This window comes from Diadema setosum, chromosome 14 (assembly GCF_964275005.1).
Source record: "Diadema setosum chromosome 14, eeDiaSeto1, whole genome shotgun sequence".
Taxonomy (NCBI): Eukaryota; Metazoa; Echinodermata; class Echinoidea; order Diadematoida; family Diadematidae; genus Diadema; species Diadema setosum.
The window spans coordinates 32,870,162-32,895,692 of NC_092698.1; the positions used below are offsets into that span (position 1 = coordinate 32,870,162).

The window sequence follows — 25,531 nt, forward strand, 5'->3', positions numbered from 1 at the left end:
GATTTTTCTCAAACTTTCACTGATGTGTTCTACTAATGTTGCTGCTTTCACTCAATCCACATTGTTCTTGGGGTTTATCTTCCCTTTAAGGGTGTGTGCTCCTTGTATTCTTCATTTAACCCAGACCCATGAAATACCATGATCACAACGTGCTTTACGCCGAGGAGCTGATGATTATTCACTTCAGTGATTGTGCATAGCTAACTTTTACCGTGCTTTGATTGTCAATTGGCGTGCAGGCTGCACTGCTTTCTTTGCCAGCTGGCATTGATTTCTGGAAACTAATTGTCAATGAACAGAGGTTACTTGATCCCACAAATCCCTTTTGCGTCACCATGGCCTTCAATTTAGACTGAGGCACATTGCTGTGCTTTAGTGGGCTTGCTAACCTTACAACTACCGGTAGGTCAAGTTTGGCTGGATTACTTAATGCTGATGAAAAAAGTTTGACAAGTTAAGCCAAGTCCCTGGGCACAAAACGGGTTAACACCCATCTCCATATGTGAGGTGAAATATATTGAACAGCGAAGTGAGGCAGATTGATGTGTAAAGGATTGTGTTACCATGAACATTAGGTAAATTAATCGAGTTCTCTTCCAGATTGATGTGTAAAGGATTGTGTTACCATGAACATTAGGTAAATTAATCGAGTTCTCTTCCAGATTGATGTGTAAAGGATTGTGTTACCATGAACATTAGCTAAATTAATTGAGTTCTCTTCCAGATTTCTTTGATAGTAACGTGTCTTCATCAACAACATCATCATCCTTGTCAACGCAAGGCCAGAGGTCTTCCTCCAAGAATGGTCCCAATGCTGACGTATCTTCCACTGTTGACAGCAAGCCTGAACAGGACCAGACAAGGTGAGATTAACACATTACTGTTCCAGAATTTTTTCAATTGATGTTGCCCATGTTTTATTCTTGTAGATGATAAAAGCAGAATTCCTCTTGTTCTTTTTTTTTTTCTCTCTCTCTCTCTTTTTTTTTTTTTTTTTTGCACACCAAATGTCACTATTTCATGTGGTCATTATCTTTTCTCTTGTCAAGACTTTGAAAAAAAGTGTACCTGAAACATTAAGATTTTCCAAATCTTTTAAAACAGCAGAAGTATTTGCTATCATAATATGAATTCAAGAGATATATATTTTTTCTTTTTATCAATGTGCTGTCAAGAAAAAAAAAATGTTATTATATGCTGTATGCAAGAGTCTAGTCATATGACTTTAGCAATTTTGAATGGTCCATGATCTTAAAAAGCATGATTTTTACCATTCTGCTACAACAGTACATTTCGTACTAAGAGATGATGAGCAAAGTATTATATGGGAAGATACAATGCAAACAAAACATTTGAATGCTGTCTCTTGTGTGTTCGTGTGTCCTTTCCAGCAAGCCAATGTCAGAGGTTTTGCCCGAGGGATTCTTTGATGATCCTGTGCAAGATGCCAAGGTAAAGCCCAGAAAGTTTCTCTACTTCTTTGCCTTCTAATTCTAACTTGTAGACACATCATTGGTATGACTGACAACACATCACTGCAGTGGGTCTACCCTCCTCTTTGAATTTGAAGATGGGACATCTCTTCCTTGTACTATATTGATGATCTTTATCTTACCCAAGCCAGTTTTACATTTTTTTTTTCCAGAGGAAGCTGTCATTATCAATATCCCAGCATTGCTAAGTACTACGTACACCATGTATTTTGAATCAGTATATTTTTTGACATTACGCTTAAAAGATGATTTCATGAGTGGTTGAATTCACAATCAAGATCCAATTGATGGAATTAGAAATAAAAATTCTTTCTCAGCAGAAATTTAGCCATTTCCCATCTTGAATAGAATTCAGTGTGTTTGTGTTTCAAGTGGCAATATTTTTGTGTTTTCACAAATCATCATTCAACTCATGAAACCATGGATACCTTCAGAACCCATTTAACCCCCCGGTTTAGAGAGTCATAGTGGATAAAACATCACATTAAAGGGTGTGAGCACTTAGCTTCAAGAACACCTATGGAAGTCTGGAGCCATAGCCACTGTACCACAGTCATATTAAAGGACAAGTCCACCTTCATATACATTGGGATTGAGAGAATGTAGCAATATTAGTAGAACACATCAGTGAAAGTTTGAGGAAAATCGGACAATCCGTTCAAAAGTTATGAATATTTTAAGTATATGCGCAGTCACTGCTGGATGAGAAGACTACTACAGGGTATGATGTCACATGCGTACAACTATATAAGGAAAATAAAAAGAGAATTTCACAAAACTTTTCTTTTTGAATAAAGTGCAAATTTCTTCGACTTGCTACTGACGTATGTTAAGGGTAATATTATTCCCCCTGCCTTCTGAAAGAGAGAAGTCGAGCGTTCTTTTGTTATGCGAAAAAAATGGAAATGTTGAATTTTCTTTATTCTTTCTTTATATCGTTGTACTCATGTGACATCACAAGCTTACTTAGTCTTTTCATCCAGCCGTGACTGAGCAGAAACTTAAAAAATTCATAACTTTTGAACGGATTGTCCGAGTTTCCTCAAACTCTCACTGACGTGTTCCACTAATATTGCTGCATTCACTCAACCCACATGTCTGTGACGGTGAACTTGTCCTTTAATGTAAACAATACTTAAACGAAGATTCACACTTTCTTGGTTATTCCTGATTTTCTTTAAAATCTCATCAAATTGTCCCTTTTTGCAAGCACATGTATTCCTTCTCTTGTAAATAGTAAAACTGTTGAGTAATTTATTTCCATGGATTCTATCATATTTTTGTCTTGTAGGTGCGGAATGTTGAAGTCAGGAATACAATGGAGGAGGAATGGGAAAAGTTTCAGAAAGAGATGGAAACCCAGAAACAGGTAATATTTCATTCATCTGTCAATGAAAGTTATTGCAATCTCTATATGATTGTTGGTGTTGCCCCTGATGACGAACAGTAGACTGTAGGAGCAATGCAGACAATTAGATGTCATTGTCATTTTGAAATGTAATTTATAGGATATGACTGCATGTGATTACAGGGAATCAGAGTAGTGAGGCAAAAGTGTTGGATTTCAAAATCTCAATCATTTGTCAATGCAGAACTGAGAGGCTGATTTCTCCCCACACTGTGGGTGTGATGAGTGCATTTCTTGGTTTGTACACTGTAGCAAATACTTTCATCACATGGGATGTTCTGTGTAAATCCATGAGAATTAGGCTATAGGGTGGATTTATTTCCACTGTCATCTACCTCACCATGTAGCAACCTGCCTTGGGAGGATTTTGCCTGTAATCAACTATGCTCCTGTGGTCTGGTTTAGCCCTGTAAAAACAAAACAGTCCTGAGCTCTCAGTTAGATGTGCAAGAACAAAAGTTTGAATTTGAAAGCCAAAATGTTCGTGAAAGTTAGCAATCTTTCCAGTGCTTTCAAGCTGCTGTTAGCCACTGCTATGAAAAATGTCTCCATTTTTGCTCCAATAGGTATCAGAGACCTTGGCTGAAGAAGATGATGAGGCCGCTCAGATGGAGAGAAACATTGATGAGATCGATGAACAGATGTAAGTGTTCTAAACTATGCTAAAAAAATATAGCAAAACTAAACAACTTATGGACATGATACCAACTACAGAACACAAGTCTCCAGGTAATGAGGAAGGTACATTGATTTTTACTGAATTTGGCACCTGCGACATTTCATTATTTAGAATGTGATGTTGTCTTTGGCATAAACAGACAAAATCTGTATGTTTCATGATGTATCATTGCGTATAATTATACAAGTGTCATGTTTTGTAAGTTCAACCCATCCTGGGTTGACAGTCTTAGCCCCCAAAGATCTTTCCAATCTTTCTCTATCAAGTGCACTTGGTATTTAGATTTCTCTGGACACGAGTGGTCTCTCAAGTTGCTATGAAATTGATAGAGTGCTTGCTGCACATGACATGAATACATAAATGCATGAAATTGCAAAGTTCTCATGCAAACACGAATTAGACTTTTGCTCCATCATAAGCATGGTTACCACATTTTTGTGTATTGACCACCATGCAGCACTGAAAAGTATAATTGTCACACATAGTACATGCATCTCTTCCACATGTGTGGCATTTAAGGTACAAATGATATTATTGTTCACATCTTTGCATTTACAGACGCTACAGACCAAGTGTACACACTCACTCTGTACAGGATGTCTGAATTTTTCAGCTTTGCTACCAGGGGAATCCTATGAAATTGAAAAATGTTGTTACTTTATGTGCACTGACTAAGCTATTGTTGTTTCTGTTATTTGGTGGAAGTATAAGTGGCATTTCCAGCTTCTGAGTACCTTGTGTTCTAATGATTTCATATTTTGATATTTGTGGGATGACAGTCATAATGGCAATGCAAAAGTCAAGAGCATTTCAGTCTTCAGAGTTAAGGCAGTGTTTTGAAGTAAAAAAAAACAAACAAACAAAAGAAAACACTGTATAAAATGTTATTAACAAAAATAAGAGTCACAGTATTGAGAAAGGATTGAAAATTAAGGATAGTTTTATTCATTTATATAACCATTTCATCACACATTTCAATCTGTAGATGTTCCACGAAAGTCAATGTATACACACTACCAGTGGGTATATGAAGCTGTGCAAATCTTGCTACATATAAACATAGAATGTATGTATTCTCTGAGATGTGGATAGTTTGGTTTTGTACCAGAATATGCCCCTTTCTGGTTAATTATCATTTTGCCAAACACCTTTACACCCTCACCTAGTTCCCTCATGCATAACATGCCTGTAAATGAGTCCATTCCCCAACCTAGACATATCAAATAAACCCAACACCTCAACCATACAAAACCTGCTTTCTCAGTAACCCTACCTCAAACCTTCCAATCTTGCATGTTATTGAATAATTGGGAGGCACAAAAAGCGAGAATAGACTATAAAATGGAAGTTTACATTTTCTGGCTGATATTCAACTTACCCTTGTGTTTGAAATTTACCAAGGAACAGCCATGAAGATTATTAATGTGAAATCTAGTGCAAGATTTTCTATTCTTGGATGGCAAGTATCTTCACAAACTTTGCCATGTTATAAATCATGACATCAACTTGTTTACACATGAGATGTGAAAAAATAAACATTTGCGTCTACAACATTATTTAACAACAAATCTGAAATGTTTGGTGGCACATATCAAAGTAAGTTATCACATAGTTTGGAATTCTGATCTCAATTCTAGTACTCTAGTACTGGGGTTAATAATCATCATGTCCACGGCATAAAAGCATATACATGTAACACCAACTTGACTACAATGTCCAAGAGATTTGAAATTTATGATGTATACTTTACATTTTGGACATTCAGCTTCACAACAACTTTGCAAGTGAACAACAAAATGAAAAAAGTCAATGACCTCTAGCTGTTTCTAAACAGTATAAAATGGTAAGATATGCATAAATATTCCAATTCATCATGAGCATTTCAGGTATAAAATATGTTGCATATTCTGTAAAAGTATCCTCTACCTAATAATCTTATGTAAATAATGACTTTTTGCTGTGCCTGAAGTAGGCAAATATGTTGTGACTACATCTATCCTATTCTTTTCTTTTTAAGCTCACTAGTCTTTGGTATTTGGAATGACAGAGAAAATGTTAATACTTGATAATATTACATTTATGTATCCACATTTACAAACAGAAAGCTAAAATGACAAAAATACCAGTAACTGTTTTGTGATCTTTACTGGTTTGCATGGAAATCAGATAATTATTGCAAACATTGAAAGTGTAAAAAATCAATTCAATGATCACACACTGATGTCTTCTTTTTTCTTTTTCTTTTTAACAGAGCTCACAAGTTTGCAGAATTTGGCTAAAATTTTAGTATATTGCTAAAATCTTTCTTGAATATAGGGGGGATCGAGTTTACTCTGTTGCATATATATTCAGTTACATGCATAATATACGATTTTCGTGTTTGTTTTTTAATTCAGCCATTTGTTGCCTTGCTGATGGTCAATCGCTGTTTCAACACTCAGTCCCGCCCCCCTTTCCTTTCTCTCTTTCTAGACAATGCTTTGCAAAAGTGGAATCCCTGTGGAACAAACAGGATGAGATGAGGACAAAGGTGGCTGATAGACAGAAGAACAGAACAGGCAGTGATGGTGATGGGGAAGAAGGAGGGAGTGACGATGAGGCAGAGTTTGAGGAGTTCTTGAACTGGAGGTCAAAGGGGGCGTGGAAGTGAGGAGCAACAGGTGGATGGGATCGGACATAACAAGGGAACAAGCTTGCTTTCCACAAGCACACTGGTTACACATGGAGATCAACAACTTTAACCAACCAAAGTATGGTTCTGTATCTACCATTTATATGTGTCACTGCAGTTGTAACAGGGCACTGTCACTCTGAAAGAAAGGTCATGCGTATCTGGAGGTCAATTTGTACAGCGCCCATGCTGTAAAATCCTGCCAAGGGAGGACAGTGGTATTATAAAGTGGAAGCATTTCTAGGTGGATATCCCATCAAAACAGAATTTCTGACAAGCCAGGAATGCTTCAATACAGTCAGCAAAGAGTGGGTGGATTTCATCTCAAGTCTCCTTTACGTATACAGTGGAATCTTGTTATAACTAAGTTGGATATAGTGAGACACCTTATGAGACAAGGTAATTTGGCAGGTCCCATTCTTTTTCTAGTCTTTTGTTTTTATCTCTGATAAAATGAGATACCTAATCATGGTCATAGCTCAAAGCTGTGCAAAGTTATTGAGATCACACCGCAATATTGCATGTATGGTTCTTATCAGGGACGTTCATTGACCTTTTAACTTTTTACCTTGTCGGACTTCACCCATACTTGAACTTGACCAGCATATTTAGGTTACGTACAAAGTGTACTTGTGGTTTGAGTTTGGTGGTCATAGCTCATAGCTGTGGAAAGCTACTGAAAGTTCACCACATTATTGTGAGTACAGTGCTTTAAATATCAGGGAAAGTTCACTGACCTTTGACCTTGTCAGACTTCACCCATATTCAAACATTACCAGCATTGTCGGGTTATGTACCTGAGTTGTGATTTTCATGGTCATGCCATGGCTCAAAGCTGTGGAAAATTATAGAGAGTACACCAAATTGTCAATGGCGGTGATGCTGCCACCGACAACGGCAGTGGCAAATAAGTGATGCCTATGTCTTGCTTCTGCTATGTGGGCAAGACAAAAATCACATAACCCACATGGATTTTCATCTTTAGTGTCTCAATGGCAAATGCAGCATGTGCTGTGCAGTCTTTGTGGTTGTTTGTACAAAACACATAGCTGCTGCTGCTGTTGTGGGTTTTCTGAAGTCCCATCACATTTGGAGTGTGTCTTTTCACACAAAATCTCATACTAACAGTACAATGTAATACATAATTATATGGCATCTTTCCCCAAGGCTGAATTTAACAGTTAAGTACAGAATGCTCCCGTTGCAACAACCATGGTTATAACAAAATTCTGTTTCAATGACCTAAAAATTCAGGTCCCAAAGTCATCATCTCTATACATCTTTGTGTACTCTTATTTGTTTGGCTTTATTACAACAAAATTTTGATATAGCGAAAGAAAACTGCCGGTCCTAAGAACTTCGGTATAATGGGAGTCACCTATGTTTGTATGTAGGCAGTGGAAACTGTGCTGTTGTGCAACTTCATGATCATGGTGCAGTTCTGTTGCATCAAGATTGAATTAAATCACAATGAGAGTATCACTCAGTAATGCATTCTGATTAACTCTATTTGAGATTTTATATATGAAATGTGCTTACACTTATAATTGACATTAAAGCTGTGTGCTTATGTATAATAAGATACAACATAAAAAGAGGGGTAACACAGCAATTCCATCGACTTTGTTGACTGGTTACCCTGTCTTTGCCCTCCTCCAAGTAGAGGAGTGGAGCAACAATATGCTCAATTTCTCTCTTTTTAGAGCACCAGTGACTATGTCTTTACTACAATACAAAATCATTTGAAGTTCTGATGTAAAATTTGCATCAGATTAAAGCTTTCTATGCATAAATTCTGTAAAAGTTGATTTATCAATAAAAACACACACAGTAGCCGGTTCTTGGCTACAACAGCAGTGCACATTCTGCAGTAATAAAATCAGTTTAAAATTATTTAAAGTGAAATGACGTCTATTTTTATGAAAAGTTTGTTACAGCAAACTTGATTTTAACAAAGGTAAATAAAACAAGATTTCATTAGAGCAAGAGGATTTGTCTGGTTAATCTCATTATTTCCCTTACTTATTTTTTCCATCTTAAAAATATTTGGTTAAAATGAAATATTTTTGCTGTAGATGTATACCAACATCTCACTGTAAAGGAGGTTCACCTGTATTGTGTAGCAAATTGGCAAGTTTGTTTTTTTTTTTGTTTTTTTTTTTTTTATGTACTTTTCTAATAAGAGTTGTACTCCAATCATTCCTTGTACTTGTATTGTCTAGAACTATGGCTTATAAGTAGTTCAGTCCAGTGATATATATTTCATATGCAGAGCATGGTTCCAGTTTCTTAATCTGTTTATATTTTTTTGAAAAATAAATCCAACTTTATTGCACATTTTCTCATATTGCACTGATTCATCGGGAAGATATGATGTAATTCTTATTTTTACGAAGTTGAAAAGGGAGAAAAGAGCAACAGTCCACCATCTGCATCCAAAATTGTTATTCCTAGGTGGCATACCTTGAACTCTCCCCATCCACTGTGGTTCACAGAATACAAAACTACGCAGAGTGATTACTTGTATATTAATGTCTCACATATGATTGCCCATTTATATATTTGCTCAATCTCATGCAGACATCAACAAACAGTGGAGCAATCATTGTAAACATGGTGATGATCAAAGGGCAAGAAGAGAGATTAGGTCCAAGAACTTGCCATATTTCTAAAGCAGAATTCCAGACTTGCATATCTAAAGCATATCAATGTTCCACATAGCAAGGTCAAAATTTATGTACGTTGCATCTTTGAGATGCACCAAGGGCCCATATTGAATACACAGATAATGATTGATAAAAAGTGCATAGATGTTTAACTTGTGAAGCAGTGCCAGAGCTGCCAAATCTCCCTGATTCTGCAGGAGTCTCCCTGAAAATGTCAAAATCTGTTCATGTCTGAATAAGAGAATATTAAAATCTCTCTGATTTGGGAATTATTTTTGCCCATTGAAATGCATGTAACACACAGATATCTCCCTGATTGCTGCATGGAATCTCCCTGATTTGGATGTGGAAATGTTGGCAGACCTGCAGTACACACATTGGGACTGGTGGCACACATGTCCATGTATCCATTTGCTTTGACTGTCTGAGTCCCATTATTCGGTGGTAACTTCAAGAACATTACAAGGGGCTCGATCAGTATTACTCACATCACTGCATGTAGCCCAGTGATAACCTGCATCACACTAACCTGTCGGAAAGATTGTGACCTTATGAAAAACACAGATCATTCACAGTTCCTTCCATTATTTTCTTGTCTCATTTTACATCATGCTGTTCAAATAGTCATGTAAACTGATAAGTACATACACCATAAAGCATGTTACACTCATACATAACTTCCACTATTAAAGCAAAGTGGAAAACACTATAATCAAGATACAAAATAACACATACTAAGTACAAATAGATACTATTCTTGATGGACAGTGTACCCTTCTTCCCATACAGTCACCAGAAATTTTCGAACCTGTTAAGTTCCGTCATTCCATTTACTAGAGGTCCCTTTATTCCACTAAACGGTCCCTTCTGTCACAGTAGACATTCCTTTGGTCCTGTAAGAAGTTCTGTCGGTTCTACTGGAAGTTCCAGGAAGGATGCTGTTTGACTGCAAGCGCCAACCTCCTTGCAGGGGAACTGCCTGCATGCTGGAGTCCTGGTCATTTCTCATACACCAGTCTTCAGTAAGGGGCACTGGCCACATTCTTCTGTCATGGTCATCACTCTCATACACCAGTCTCCACAGAGGGGCATCTCTGCAGCACCTCGATGATGTCGCCTGTCTGTAGCTTGAATCCACTCCTCAGGTCTGGGCTGTTCATGATATGCATGCCAAAGAAAATCTGCCAGAACAAAGGATAAACATGGGTTCCAGTTTAAGTAAAGGGAGTAGTATTACATAAAGAAAATGTGATGTTGTGAGTTCCATACATGAGTGTATGATGATGATGATGATGATGATCCATAGCATTTGTATAACGCCATATATCTGTTATAGAAACATTCAAAGGTGCATACTCCTCCAAGAGAGTTGGCAATTGAATACCTGGTGAAAAATGTGAGTTTTGAGTGAGGCTTTGAAGTGATCCAGTTTGTCAATTTCACAGAGAAAAGATGGGAGTTCGTTCCATAGGCGTATTGAGTGATGTGCATGGTAAGATCGGAGTAATTGTCACAGGAGCAAATGTCATGTCACCACATGAAATACAGCAGAAACTCTGCTTAAAACAACCTTCCTCAGACTCACCCTCTTGCCTCTAACAGCTGACAGGGCTGACAAGGTCTCAGTACTCTTCTCCCCCGAGCCCTGGTCAATGCCAATCATCTGACAGCGATTACAGCGACCTTTGACCTGTGAAGTGCCGAGAAGGATATACCTTTCTATTGTATTCCTGCATGAATTATTCTCAATATTGACCATACTTCTTGGTAATATTGGTAATGGCATCAAACTGGGTCTACACAACGAGCCTTTATAGGCAAAGTAAAGTGGGAGTCAAAAGACAAAAACCAACAATTCATTTATTTGTAGAGCACAGCACTAAATGATTTCGCAGTAAAACTTTACGCTATATCTAACTGATGTGCAGATACTGTCCAAATCTAGTGGAATGAAATCGTGACGAACATTTTCATATTCCTCACAGCCAAACTTGACGACAGAATTTTGTTTGCCACTCGATGCATCTCAGAATATACAGGAGTTTGCATAATTAACCAATTACAACAAAAATCAGTCTATGCCTAGATTTGATTCTAGTGTAAGACCCAAAATTGTGTCCTTCTCCCCACTCCTCACTTCCCTCTTTCAAACGTACTTGCAGGCATTATGACGCATGACGCACTGGTTTATTTGGAAAGTGGTCAGTCCCCACTGATCCATTCCACCCACCTCTATGTGCCCCTTTGTTTTAGACTACTGGCTGAACACTTGACCAGTACATTCCATTGTGCTGACGACCACCAAAACAGAGCAGTGACTTCATTCATAAAATCTCATGACCAAATATGGTTAAAGAACTTTCCCCTAGTGAAAGGTATGTATAAATTTCACAGCAAAGTCAGATGGAAAATCTACATGAACTTTGCAATATTTCATTACCATTCAATTTCATTGTAAAGATTATACACTATAATCAATTTGACAAGTATGAACCAAAGATCCACTTATCCTTGTACTTTGCAAATTGTAATTGGACTATCATGTTTTTACTTTGAACTTGGCACACGCTTGAAACATTTGCATTGATACGGGTATGTGCCAACAAATCATGAATGAAATGTGATTATAAATAGATCATGCCTTGGAATGGTATCCTACCTTGAATGCCTGCCCTCGTATTGAAAGCTCACTCCAAGACTCCTCGTCGTACGCATCGCAACCATCCACCACCAGATTGGCCCGAAACCTGCGGATCAGGTTGTCCAACGTCGAAACTGTTGTCGTCTCTGTGTCATCCCCGTGAGTATGCTGGTGGATGGCATTGAGGAGGGAGGTCGTGGAAGATGTGTTGATGAGAAGATAGTGGGAAACGTTGGCCAAGGACAGGGCAGAGGATTTACTATCGTCACCTGGGTACAATTTTAACACATAAAAGGCAATATTATACAAATGATGCACAGGATAGAGTGTGTTAGTGAAGGTGTGGCGTGCTCGAGAGTATTGACAATGGTGCGACATGCACGAGGCGCAGCCGAGTGCATGTTTGCAACCGTTGTCAATACTCGAGAGTGCGCCGCACCTTCACTAACGCCACGAAATAATCCTGTGCATCATTTGTTTTATAAAATGGGTCGAAAACTAACAGCATTATTCACGTACCTTTGTGGGTCAATACCAGTCAGCTACATGTAGCACTCGCTCAAAAGTCAAGATGTCCGAAGATGTTCGTCCCAAACATTTACGCACGTCGCACTCGGAAATCCCGCACATAAGTACTGTACGTACGTATAAGAGTATACGTACGCCACGTGTTATGCACAAGAAAGGCCGCCGGCTGTTGTGGCAGCCCGCGGCCCGAACTAGAAGTTGTTTACAGGATTGACAGCGCGTATAGTAGCGCGTGACGCACTTGTAACAACTGATTGAGTGCGCACTGCTAGTGTAAACATTGTGACGTACGTCAGGCCAGGGAGGTGGAAGAGAGACTCTTCTTAGTGCATTTACTAAGAAATTGATGCACGCACACGTGACTCATTTCAGCGCTTCCAATTGGCTACATTTTTGAACCCATTTTATAAAACAAAGTATTAATGCATTTGTGACAATACAAAACTTATGCATTGGTCCATTCAGCTGGTTAGGACTACCTCTCACATACAGAGAGATACTGCCAAAACCTTCCATTTTTTTATTTTTTTTTTTTTGTCTCAATGACAAAATACATAAATAACAAAATTCATAAACAAATGTTCATCAATGACAAAATACATCAATATAACATTTCAAAGACAGATCAGATGATGACAAATTTACTCTTGTAACTCAAAATGAAATAGTTACAATGTCATTTGCTATTTGCAAAACAAAGTAACGTATCATGTTTTCATGGTCAACTCTCAATTAGAAGGGTCAATTTTTTTTCACAAAATCACAAATTAGGTTTACAGGCTCAACTCTGCATTAAAAGGGTTATGTTTTTGTTTTTGTTTTTTCATTTCCTGGCACCCATTATGCTGTAAGACTGTTACGTTCTCTACACCATCTCTCTGCCTACCCTGTGCCAACTTGCTAGCTCTCTGGTGGTCTTCTGCCTGCTTCTGCAGACGACACTGTTGACCTGTGACCTCAGTCAGCCACTGGGCAACCTCATCCCCACAGTCAATGGTTTTCACTCTGAAATGCAACACGCACAATCACATAAGAGATAAAACGCAATCGTCATAGCAAGAAGTGTTTGCATAGAACTTTCCTTGATAACTGATATGTCACTGTTTTTATGCTCTCAGTCCACTGAAATACAGAGACAGAAGTCAACACAAACCCCACATTTGAGTGAAGAAGATTCTTGTAAACACAAAACAACTTTTGATTTTTGATGATCTCCAAATTGCATATTATTTCATTTTGTTTAACCTACTGTGAAATTGCATAAGAATTCCCACTGTCTAAGCCTAAATCAGTTTGATCCACCATCTTATTCCCCTCTTTTTTTGTGTGTGTGTTCATTCCTGCCAACTCCTTCACACAAATTTTTACCATTTTATGTATCTTTCTATCTACATTTTGTTTTTTTAGCAAGAGGCAGTCTGTCTAGTGATGCTTCCTTCCTTTACATAAACATTTATATCTCTCACTGTCTTTTTTTCTATAGTGCACATTTATTATCCAAGGTAAAACAATCCAAGAACTTGACAAAACCCAGAAAAGTATTATTATAAAAGAAACTTTGTGGAGTCAGTTTGATATCTCATGGTAATGTTGTGAGGCTCAGGTCACTCTGTGCTCCAAGCTCCAAATTATGATCTCCCTGGACATTGAGATAGGATAACTACATCATTCTTACCTGTCTCCACAGACTTTTCCCTGGCACAGGGTGGTCTCATTGGTTTCCGAGGGAACTGTCTCCAGTGGCAGTGAGAAACTCTGCATGTCTTCACAAGGACAAAATACACAGAGACAAAAATCCAATGATTTGAGTTGAGTATTTAAATTCATTACATTTTTTCTTGTGTGTGTCAACTTTTCTCATCTTGTCACTACAGAAAGAATAATGTTTCCAAGCATACATGTGTTAGTTTGCACAGTGAAATGAAGCAAACTGCATAACAACAGCTATTTACAAAACAGTCTAATAAATTTTCACATATAAAACTGTACTCCCTATTCCAAATATTCCAGTCAGTATATATTTTCTCTCTTTTTTTTTTTTCTAAAGGTTTACATGGAACCATCATTCCACAACTTTGCAGCAGTACTATCATTTATAGAAAACAACAAAATATAAAACAAACAATGACCAGAATACTTTTTTCCAATGACAGATTCTTTGAGGGGGGGGGGGGGGGGGAGGTAATCACTTAGAAAATGAGCATCACTGTTCCTACCTGGATAAGTTAATGTGAGTTGTTTAGTCTGGAGGTCAATGACTGGCCTAATAAGGCAGAGCTTTGGAATGCGCTTCTGTGACATGTACACACCGCCCTCATTGACCACCATCCAGCGACGGTCATACTTCAGCCCAGCATCGGTCAGTTCCCATTCAGAAACCTTCAGGAAGGGAAAGAATCAGGAGAGTAAAGCAGGGTAGCAGAGAGTACATAAAATATCACAGGAACTGTCTAGCTGGAGAAGAATTTGCTGGTTTCTGATAGATATATTACAGTATACTCCCGTTATAACGAACGTGGTTATAACGAAATTCCGGTTACAACAAAATAAAAATCCAGGTCACAAAATTATCGGCTCTATGCTTTTTTTTTAAATTATTTGTTCAGTTATAATGAAATTTCGATATAACGAAAGCAAACTGCCGGTCCCGAGGATTTCAGTATACCACGAGTCCACTGTAAATGTGATATGAAAATATTGAGACATTGGCAAACAAACTCTTATCAAAATGTATCACTTGGTGGAAAATCTTTCAGTCATTATGCCAGACAAATACACAAGGACGTTTTGGGAATATTTGAAACAGTGTTCTTATCAGTCTGCATACATCCACTTTTATCTTAGATAATACTACAGCCATTCACTAGAACTTGAGATGTGCGATGCGCGATTATGTATATTGAATAACACTCATCACAACATTTCTAGCCCGTCATTTAAATTAATGTGTGCAACAATATCATTTTGCACCATATGAACTGTTTTATCAAACAATCATTCTTTATATACAGATATGGATATGATTTTTTTCCCCCTGTTATGTGATGTTAACAATGTGCATGTAAGAACTGCAGATCTATGATGTTGGCTACCTACCTCCATGGCACCACAAGACTTTACTGGATATAAATAGATGGCAGTCAGTCTTGGCCCGGTTGTATCTATTTCAGTGAGTTCACTGGTCTGGACTGTTTGAAATATTCCTGAGTCAGTCTTAGCAGCAAGGTTGTTTTCATTCAAGGAAGGTTGTGGAAATTGGGCATCAATGCTATCCGAGCCATGCTTAGGGATGTCTGTCTGTGATTCTGGTGGCGCTGACATTGGTGGCGATGACAAGGATGTTGAGGTCGCAGGAGGAGAGGATGCAGCAAGTGAAAGTGATGTGGATGGTGAACAGTCGGAAGACTTAGACGCTGATTCTGACAACGTACAAGAGTCTGGTATTCCAGAGGGACGTGTTGACGTTATCGATTTTGTTGAAGTTGAGGATGACAAGGCTGCTGTTGCCATTGGCAACTGGGACTGAGATGACAGAACTGAGGATCTTGACACTTCCTTGTGGGAGGAGTCAGATGATGGCATCAGAGTGGGAGGTGCAGCTGACACTTTGATGGTACTCTTGATGAATGCAAGGAATCTATCCACGTCACTCTGGTTGGACATATAACCGAAGGAGATTCTGACAGATCCAGTTGGAAGGCCATCAATCAAGTCCATGTCATCTCCACACACATGCCCTGCCTGAAAAGGGAACCACAACGAAATTCACTTGTGTCTACGGATATGCATGTGAGGATTTCACGAGTTGCGGAACAAAAGTTGGAATTTTCACTGGGCCTGGATTCTGAGTCACAATTATATAGAAAAAAAGAATGAAGAGGAAAGTTTCTCTTGGCAGTAAAGAGCTTATCTACGATACATTCAGTAAACAAAAGTGTGATATGAATAAATTTTATCAATATTCTGCAAAGCAATGCATGCACATTAAACATATCAGCAGAATATCATGTTTATGGATACTACCCTCATTCGGAATGTTGTCACACACTATGGGTATTAGTACATGTATACCATTACAGAATTGTTATAAATCATTTCCATCGTTAAGACCTATGAAGCCTAACTTGGGCATTACAAACATCAGAAACTTTCTGCTATGAATATTTTGTGGCTATTTGCATTGATGGTCAATAAAACAGCTACATCATTCAATCACATTTTCATCATATTTTCAGATGAATATAATTAAAGATCACCCTACAAGTAGAACATACATCAAGATTAGCCTTGATTTTCTCATTGGAGATGTTGAGGTACTGTTGGCAGGCACCTGTGTTGCAGAAGCACCCTGTGCGCAGGTGGATGTCGTGAAGGGCAGCTAGTCTCTCAACCTGCAGACCCGAGAGAAATGAAAACACGACAAACTCAAGACGTGTAGATAAGACAATTGCCATCTTGCACAACGTACTGAGGTTTTCTAATGGCATATCAAAAGTTTCAGAGTTCAAACATTTTCATATCTGAATACAACCAGTCTGTGTGAAAGGGATGTTAAAACTTCAGGAATGTGTGATCTACTTTAGGAGCAATAAAATCAGAAATTACAACTCCCATGTTTTCATAAAAAGGACTGAGGGACGATGTGTGATCCTTCCTGAATGAGAAGAATCAATGCCGTCCATCACGAAATCACTGTAATTCACTACTGAGTCCTAATTTTTCTGATCAATCCACTCTTATATTCCCACTTTCCCTCAAAAACATACAATCATCCATTTTGTATTTTGGCTCCCCTCTACTGTATTTCTCACCTCAGCGTAGCCAATGTACTGTCCTGTTGCCCGAAGCAAGTTGAAGTTGATGATGGGACCTTGATCATGGATGCTAACAAAGTGGTTATGACAGTACAGGACTGCTATGGGCAAGCCATTGTCATGCTTCCACTCGTAAAGTGCATCATAAACTTGCTTTGCCAATTTGAAAGTGTGCTCACATATGTCACTCATACCCCCTGCAGATTAAAAGAGAGCAAAGGGGGGAAAAAGTTTTGACATAGATTACCAAAACTATCAGAATGGCATCTCTGAATAGGATACAAAGTCGACGAACAAGTCATTGAAAATTACAGCATGACCTATTCACAATCAATTCTACTTCATGTTCTAGATTATGTGAATTCAATCATGGCATTCATTCATCAAACTCTTTAATATTATGTAATGATTCACCCTGTTTCTGTTGTCCAGATTCACCAAAAAAAACTAGAATCACATACAAAATGACACAACAAAGAGAGGGCAGAAGTGTGTTTGAATACCTCCAAGTCTGTCAAGTGCATCAAATCCATGTCGCAGACTGATGATATCAAGAAAGGGTAATGTGCCATCTTCAAACCTGCAAAAGAAAAACATGCAAAGGGAACAGATGTCCATGTAAGGGAAAAGATAAGACAGTTTACTGGTTTTCCTCACACTTGCCGACAATTCTATTAAAAAAAATAAAATAAAAAAAAAAGATTGGGAAGTCTGATCACTATGAACTGTAAATTCACACAAGTAATGTGAATCCAATGTAATCCAATGCCATGATGCACCATGTCTAAGTTCATCATTGGTGTTTATTTAATAGCATTCTGAAAAAAAACATTTATGCAGTTTCTGTACACAAATGACAAATATGAGAAGAAACCAATGATTTGTGCTGTGAATGTGTGTGCACTTTGCTAAGTCATAAAAAGCTGAAAGCTCCTATCTCACCTAAAATATCAAGCCTAAAGCTCAGTATACACACACTGAATTACAAAGTGAAGTCCTACTACATTGGATGAATTATTATACCACGGTGTTTTGTGTTGTTGTGTTTTTGTTTTTGTTTGTTTGTTTGTTTTTTGGGGGTTATACACTCTATATCATATTATACATCAATCTGCTTTTGATGGCAGTGCTTTTACATGAGGATGTCAAACAATAACAAAACAAATAAGAGGACATATCATATACTGTATAAGAAAAGCTTTGATCAGATTGTTTGCTTTTAGAAAAATCTTCATTGATATGTCTTCTCAAAATGAGAGAGAGAGAAAAAAAAAGTTTGATTGCTGAATGCCACAAAGTTGAGCCTGTTGTATCTGTGCAAGCTAACCTCTCTGCTATAGATGTTCTTGGTTTGTGAAAGCTCTCAGTCGCCAGGTAAGCCATTACTGTACCACCCCCAAAGTACTCCTTGACAAGTATGTTTGCAGCTGAGTTCCTCACAATAAGTGCTCCAAGTCCTGTTGGGAAACCAAACATCTTGTAGAAGGAGATGGTGATGAAGTCGGCCCCACACTCGCTTAGATCAACAGGAGATGTGCTAACCAGAGCGGCAGCATCCAGCACAACATACCAGTTACCATGACAACCAGTGAACCCCTGATGCTTGATTTTCTCAATCCAGGCCAGGGGATACTTACGACCACAGAAATTACTCTGAGCAGGCATGGCGAAGAGATTACATGGTGATGATGCTAAGGGGCCATTTGTTACTCTCTGATGGGATGTCAGTGAAAGTGTTGCATCCTGTGTATGCAACGTTGCATGTTCCTTTGCCGTACTGTGGTTGCCGGAGTCTGAGTGCCCATCTGGACGATTCATGGCCTCCTGGATGCCCTTGCTTGTAAAACACATACTCTTGGCCCCTCGGGAATGTGCCACCTCTCTCATTCCGATGACCGAGGTGTGATTATCTTGCAGGTAGGCAAACGTCCCCATCTGCCTGTCCTTGCGTTGCACGCTATTTTGGTGGTCACTCTGTGTTGACCCATCCCCTGCTGAGCAGGACCCTGTCTGACCAGTCCAGTCAAAGGTCTCAGCAAGGAGCTTCAGAGCACCTGTGCAGCCAGATGTGAATATAACTGTGTGCTTTTCTGCTGTTGTATTGAAGTGTTTCAGTATCCTGCAAAAATAAAACCAGTCCCAATCATTTTATTACCAAGGTAGTGGTAAACAACACACAAAAAGCATTTATTACAGAGAGACAAACAGGGTCATGATGCATCTTTCTTGTAAACTATAAACAACTTACATTTTTTACATTAGAAGGAATATTTCGTAAAAAGGTTCTCTCACAAGAACTGGCATAAAATTGCAAGGCCTAACTCAATTTTGATTGTGAAGGTATTCTTTGAAATGAGATCTATCACCTCTTTAAAAACGTGTCTGCATTTCAAGCTGTAACACCTGCCCATTCATCTCCTCACTAGAAATCGAGCTATGTGAGTCAATGATGTCATAATGTTCTCACCTGAATCTGACTTGATCCACAGTTTCTGAACACAAGCTGCTACTAGCAGACCTGCTGTGAGGGTTGCCATAGAGATTATTTCTCAGATCTCTTTGAAAGGCATCAAGCTGACTAACGCAGGGGAGAGTTGCGCCAGTGTGGTCCAAGTACACAACATCTGTGTAGTTTGCAGTCAGTGAAACAAAACAGAAGTGACATAAATTTCTGGTCGAGATCATCTTTAAAACTAGATAACACTACAGACTTTGAAAAATACTGGTCCTAATAAAGGTAGTTTTCGGAACTTCTTCTTGGAGAAAAAGGGACAGAGCTCAGAGAGAAGCTCTGAATCGATATGAAAGACGCTTGAATGAACGTTTATTCTCTTTCACTCATCAGCAGTAATATCATTTGATTTGAGTTCATTTAAGTGGCATCAAGACTAGTTATCAACCTAAAAGTTAATTGCTAGGATTGACACTTTCTGACAATTCTTACCAACATGCCATACTGCTCACTCTACTGACAGGATTTGTACTACTAGAAAATCTAGTCCATCAACATTGATCCAGCACAGAAGTTGTCACCAACTTGGTTTACATCTACGTATGAGCACTGTGGTATAAATCCATAGGCATAGCATAATAAAAGGTGAAAACCGAAGCGAGACATTTTTTCACCAAGAATTTTCACAATGTCTGAGCAATTTGTGGCAAAATATCTGAGCAGGGTCTGGAGGTGGGAGGGGCCAAGCAAATACGACAAAAGAACCTAGACCCCTAGAGTTAGTAGATGTGTTATTCAATAGAAGAATAATGGAACTTTTGATACACTAGATCCTACCACAGCACAGCAGTGTCTAATAACCTGTGGTAGTCTAGAGGATATATCCACACAAAAAAAGGGGGAGGGAGAGGAGGAGCTAGGACTCTAGGAGGAGGAGGAGGAGGAGGAAATTCGGAAATGAGCTGAGGAGGAGAAGAACCTTTTGAAGAAGAAGAAAAAAAAGAAGAAGAAGAAGAAGAGAAGAACTGTTTTTGCTGGCTTGCTCTTTCTTACTGCCTCAGTACTCTGCACCTTTGCGTAACAAAATTACGTAACAGAGAATGTGCCAACATATATTTTAGTAGATGGGACTACAATATCGTAAGATTTGACAAGGCAGTGATGAAGCGGCTATTTGTCTTCAAATTCTGCTGCAGATCACAGATATAAACTGGCACCAGAAAGCAATGCACACAGAAAATGCCTTACCTCGTAACTGAGGGAACTCCTTGTTCCTCCTTTCGATCAGCATCTTTCGGTGGGCGCAAGATAAAATGCGGTTACCCAAACTCGTAAAATACGCGAGCTTATTTACCTACGGCTGTAGACTTCTTCATGGAAGCGGCTGGCTGCGGCCGGAGCTCCGGCGCGGCGGCGGGGGCGACCGTCCGGCCTTGCCCTGCCGCGCCCTTGATGAGGGCCTTTAACCCGTTGCAGGTTTTTTATAACATGTTCTGCAGACACACCTGCAGGCAATTAACTGATCAGTACCAGTACGTAACTTCTAGCAACATCAAATGAATCATAAAATGACCAGGCATGAAGTAGATTGAAAGAGAGAGGTATAGCAACAATTGACAGTGTAATATAGCCTACAATATGTGACGATAATCTATCTCTGTCTATCTACATCAAATTAGAGATTTTACAGATGTAAAATCTCTTTGATCTACCTAGATATGTAGATATTTATATATCTATTATATATTCATCCATGTTTTTATATTTTATATAATATATATATATTATATATATTTATAATAATCTTTATTATATATATATATATATATATAATGATACTTGTAGTCCGCGTGTTGGTACCAGTGTAGGAAAGATGAAAAAGAGGTCCCTGAGGAAGACGAATGTATTGTCGAAAATTTGGTCTGAATAAATAGCACTGTTGGACTCTTAAAATGCATTACCACTCTACTTTTTCATCTTTTTTAATATATTTATACATATATATTTATAATAATCTATATATATATATATATATATATATATATATATACATATAATTTATATATCTATTATATATTCCTCCATGTTACCTATTTTGATCTTTGAATATATCTATTCATCTATCTATCGTATATCTGTCTGTCTGTCTGCCTGTATACCTACCAACCTACCTACCTATATCTCTCTCTCCCTCTCACTCTGGCTACCTCTCTCTCTCTCTCGATCTCCCTCTCTTTCTCCTATCCCTCTCCCCCTCCCTATTCTTTCTCTTTACCTCCTTTGGAAAATTATGAAGTAAAATAAAATAATGGAACTAATTATGACCTGTTTATTGAAACTAAATATAAATATAATGACAATGGAAACCCAAACAAATTCATGTTTGATGTTTTATATATCTTCTGTCTTATATACCACTCTTGCCTTTAATTGCTGAAGATGTCCTCAGTCAATAGGTTGATTAACAATATTTGGTACATCATGGCACTACTCAGCCGTCATGACACAAGAAAACACATTTTCACACCAAAAATCATTTTATACAATTTTCATTGTAATTCAACTCTGTTGGAACAACACAATACATGCACAATATTTTCAAATAAATTATTCATTTTATGGATTTGACCAAACAATTATGATTATCCACAAAAACATTGCACATGGACAAATTAAAATGTAAAACATCTAGAAAAAAATAAATGAAAATTATCTTTCTTACTTATCATCAATGAGTCTTTTCACAGACATTCATCTGGACTTCTTTGAACACAGATTCCTACATTATACATTTATTCAATGTGGAGTACATGTAGAAACCCCCATCAATAAGATTAGACAAATCTGAACAAGAAATATGTGAAATGAGTTGGCATTTTGTGATTAATCTAGCAGCCAGTTGTTAAAAAAAAACAAACACACACACACACATATACATTTAAGCATTGTGTCAAGTATATGTGAATGAGCATGTGTGTTTGTAATCCTTTTTCCCTAATACTGTACGAGCTGAAATTTTCGCGTACAGATATTTTCGCGAATTGCTACTAGGACATTTGCGCGTGTTGTTAATTTCGCGGTTGCGACGGTCTAACTGAACGTAACTATTTTGCGCATTGTTATTTTCGTGTGTTGTTATTTTCGCGGTTCAAAGGCGATTCGCGAAATTCGCGAAAATAAAACCACCGCGAAAATTTCAGCTTGTACAGTATGCATATCTTAACATTATTTTTTTCCATGAAGTAACACCATCAGAACTAGTTCATACTTTAACTGTTTCTCTGCTGTGCACACTATGATCATCTTTCCAAGGTGACAGACAATACTGTAGTTTGTCACAGTAGTGCAAGGCTGTATTACCATTTCTTTTTTCTTTTCTTTTTAGACTTCCAAAATTAGCCATAAGAACTGTACATTGACAGGAAAATATGATTTAGTCAAAATTATTATCACGTATTCTTGTTGTGCAGGCAAATCTTAGTCTTTACAAGAGATATTCATCTCAATGAAAATAGGTACATCTGTGCTTTGAACAGAAACGGTGATATCAAAGAGCAATTGATGTGCAAATATTTTAGAAAATTCAGACACATCTCACAGGGAAGCAAACTAGTTTAATGTCAGTTTGTTATCTTATGAGCACTAATAGGGGACCTTAAAGAAGTCAACTGGCAATGAAATGATAGCATAAGAGGATGTAAAAAAAAAAAAAATCACAATTTGATTTTTTCTTACTTGTGAGATGAAATAACCTTGTTCATCTACAGTATGGGTATAAAATACAGTTGCAACATGATAATGTTGGCATATCTGTTGCAGAGTTGGGAAGAAAATGTGACTTTGAAATAATGTAAAATTAAAATTATTCAAAATGTATACTGTAATAATTACAGTTGTATCATGAGGAGTGTTACAAAGCAGGATCACAGTCACAGAAACAAGGTGATTCTGTCATGGTGCAACTTAATTGTAAAATTAGATGATTTACAAACATTATGCATTGTTACTTTCCAGATATTGACCTGATTTTGCCGACATTCATGGTGTTGTTTGAATACCTTTATAACACAAATGTTTCTTCTTTTTCAGGTACATTCACTTTTAGGCATTAATCGCTGCCACACAAGTAGATTGCCAAGGTTTTAAGAGATAATTCCACAGCCTATGGTCTCATTTTATGATACTTATGCTATATAAAACTCTTCATTGACACTTGAACAATTATAGAGAGGCAACTTAATTGTAAAATCCCATAATCAAGAAATTTGCACAACAGATCAGTCAATCTTCAAACATCAGCTATACTTTGAGCTAAAAAAGAAGTCCTTGTTTTGAGTTTGATCATTGATATTTCAAATGTATAGAACTCCACATAGATTTATGAACAATGCCAGAATCTCATGACACATGTGAGTAGTTCACATTTACCCAATATCTAAGCCTGAAAATAAATTATCATTACATCTGTCTTGATACTACACTGAAAGATAGAAAATATTGGTGGCATTGCATAGAAAAGTGGCAGCATAACCCAGGAAAATGAAAATATAAGTTCTCTTCATGCAAGTGAAAAGCTCAGTGAGAACATGATGACAACAAATGATTACCTTGCATCTAAAAGAAAACTTTTCTTGACTATAAGGTGATGGAGATTATCATGCAGCATGAATGTTACTACAACGCTATAGACAGCAGAGAGTAAATGTTGTGGAAGTGCCTCATGTATGTGGACTGAAATAAGACATGACTTTCCTCAGGCTCCACAAGCTACCACGAGGTGGGAAACTAAACAGGACAGGACAGAGCAGGACATAGGCATAGTGCAATTCCAAGACAAATAACACAGGACTTCAATGACTTTTATTCCCTACGGCTCGTACAAACATTTTGACCTGTTCCGTCTTAAAAGCAAAAATAAAACAAAAAACAAAAAAATCAGTTCAGCGGACCAATAGGGTTGATTCTGGTAAACATACTGAAACACTGGATACAAAATGCTGTGACACTCATGAGTCAAAGGAAAGTATACATACGACCTACTGGTAATTAATATTTACGGACTATAGTCGCTTTTGGCAAATCAAGTCATGGTGCTAGCTAGGCATATACTTCTCCCACAATGCAGCCACTCTCAACAATACAATTTTGGTCAAAGAATAGGTTATATCACATTTCAGCTCTTGCAATGCAGAAAGCAGTGTTCATACAGACAGAAATATATTCCATAAAATGTTGCAGGCCTTTTTTCGGGAGGGGGGGGGTGCCTTACAAAGAAGAGGACACTTGTCATTTTAAATTCTAACCATAAACTGACTGCTGTGATGAGCTGCAATTTCTCACTGCAGAGGGCTCATTTTGGTGTTTTCTGCAAATAGCGATGCTGTACCTTAGCACCTACTGTGCTGAAACTCACATCACATGTACATTTAGTCACTTGCCTTTACATACACATATACCATTTATCTTACCATAGACCATCTATGTTTGAAAAATAATTACAGAGAAATATCAGCTGGAATGTTGGCATGTGCTTGTCAGTCATTTTCTTGAGTCACTGGACAAAAGGGTGCATAATTATCAATAAAAGCCTTTATAAGTTCTGAAAATAGGTTCTTAGAATAAGTTCTTATGATACACAATCTCCTATCATTCAGTACTATGTCATTTTGAAGAAACATTCTCACATATTTACAATAAATGTGCAGTGTGCTGCACCATATAATAAATTCTGAATAAGGTACTCATGCAGTCAGCCAAAATGCTACCTAAGTGGAACATCATGCAAAGTATTTTCAACATTACAATTCTTAGAACTGAGGTCAAACATTCATGATGGTATACATCCCAGAATAATCTTTTTGAAATGCAGACAAACAATACGTAAAGATATAATACACTTCGATCATTATGAGTTGACAACATATCTTCACTTTGGCATTATATGCACATGTGAAGTACACAACTCCTTAGCAAAAAACATTAAATTTGAGAATATTTCAGTGTGTGAGGATAGCAACTAATACAACTAAACTTTCCCTTTTAGCTTAAAGTTAGCTGCAAACAATTGAATTTGCAACCATTTCCTGAACAGTACCAGACTGAATATTTTAGAAAAATCTAAATGGTACAATGGCATCATAACTTACTTTTCAAAATGATAACTGAAGCTCCACAGATCC

At 37.7% G+C, this 25,531-nt stretch overlaps 2 protein-coding genes across 2 annotated transcripts in view; one reads left to right on the top strand and one right to left on the bottom strand.

The window, feature by feature from the left end:
• The window catches only part of LOC140237471 (zinc finger protein 830-like), a 15,821-nt gene extending 7,218 nt beyond the window's left edge, over positions 1-8,603 (top strand). The window contains exons 6-10 of the mRNA XM_072317396.1: positions 725-863; positions 1,392-1,452; positions 2,785-2,862; positions 3,468-3,544; positions 6,053-8,603. Of these exons, the coding sequence (XP_072173497.1) occupies positions 725-863; positions 1,392-1,452; positions 2,785-2,862; positions 3,468-3,544; positions 6,053-6,230 (533 nt within the window). The 3' untranslated portion in view covers positions 6,231-8,603. The remainder of the gene's footprint in view (positions 1-724; positions 864-1,391; positions 1,453-2,784; positions 2,863-3,467; positions 3,545-6,052) is intronic.
• A 1,378-nt stretch (positions 8,604-9,981) lies between these two features.
• Positions 9,982-20,643, bottom strand: LOC140238300 (molybdenum cofactor sulfurase-like). Its single transcript, XM_072318236.1, has 13 exons — positions 20,601-20,643; positions 19,368-19,524; positions 18,228-19,019; positions 17,404-17,480; positions 16,898-17,097; positions 16,361-16,477; positions 15,183-15,827; positions 14,303-14,465; positions 13,762-13,849; positions 12,958-13,091; positions 11,577-11,827; positions 10,503-10,607; positions 9,982-10,098 (listed from the first exon to the last, which is right to left on the bottom strand). The coding sequence occupies exons 1-13, from the start codon at positions 20,641-20,643 to the stop codon at positions 9,982-9,984; spliced, it is 2,889 nt and encodes a 962-aa protein (XP_072174337.1).
• Positions 20,644-25,531: the final 4,888 nt, after the last annotated feature.

Excerpts from the sequence above, each read along its gene's own strand:
- LOC140238300 (XM_072318236.1), bottom strand. The coding sequence starts at position 20,643 with ATGCTGATCGAAAGGAGGAACAAGGAGTTCCCTCAGTTACGAG. Across the intron at positions 16,478-16,897 it reads AGTACATTGGCTACGCTGAG|GTTGAGAGACTAGCTGCCCT; the intron begins GTGAGAAATACA and ends TCGGGTCTGCAG. Across the intron at positions 11,828-12,957 it reads ACAGGGTAGGCAGAGAGATG|GTGACGATAGTAAATCCTCT; the intron begins GTGTAGAGAACG and ends AATTGTACCCAG.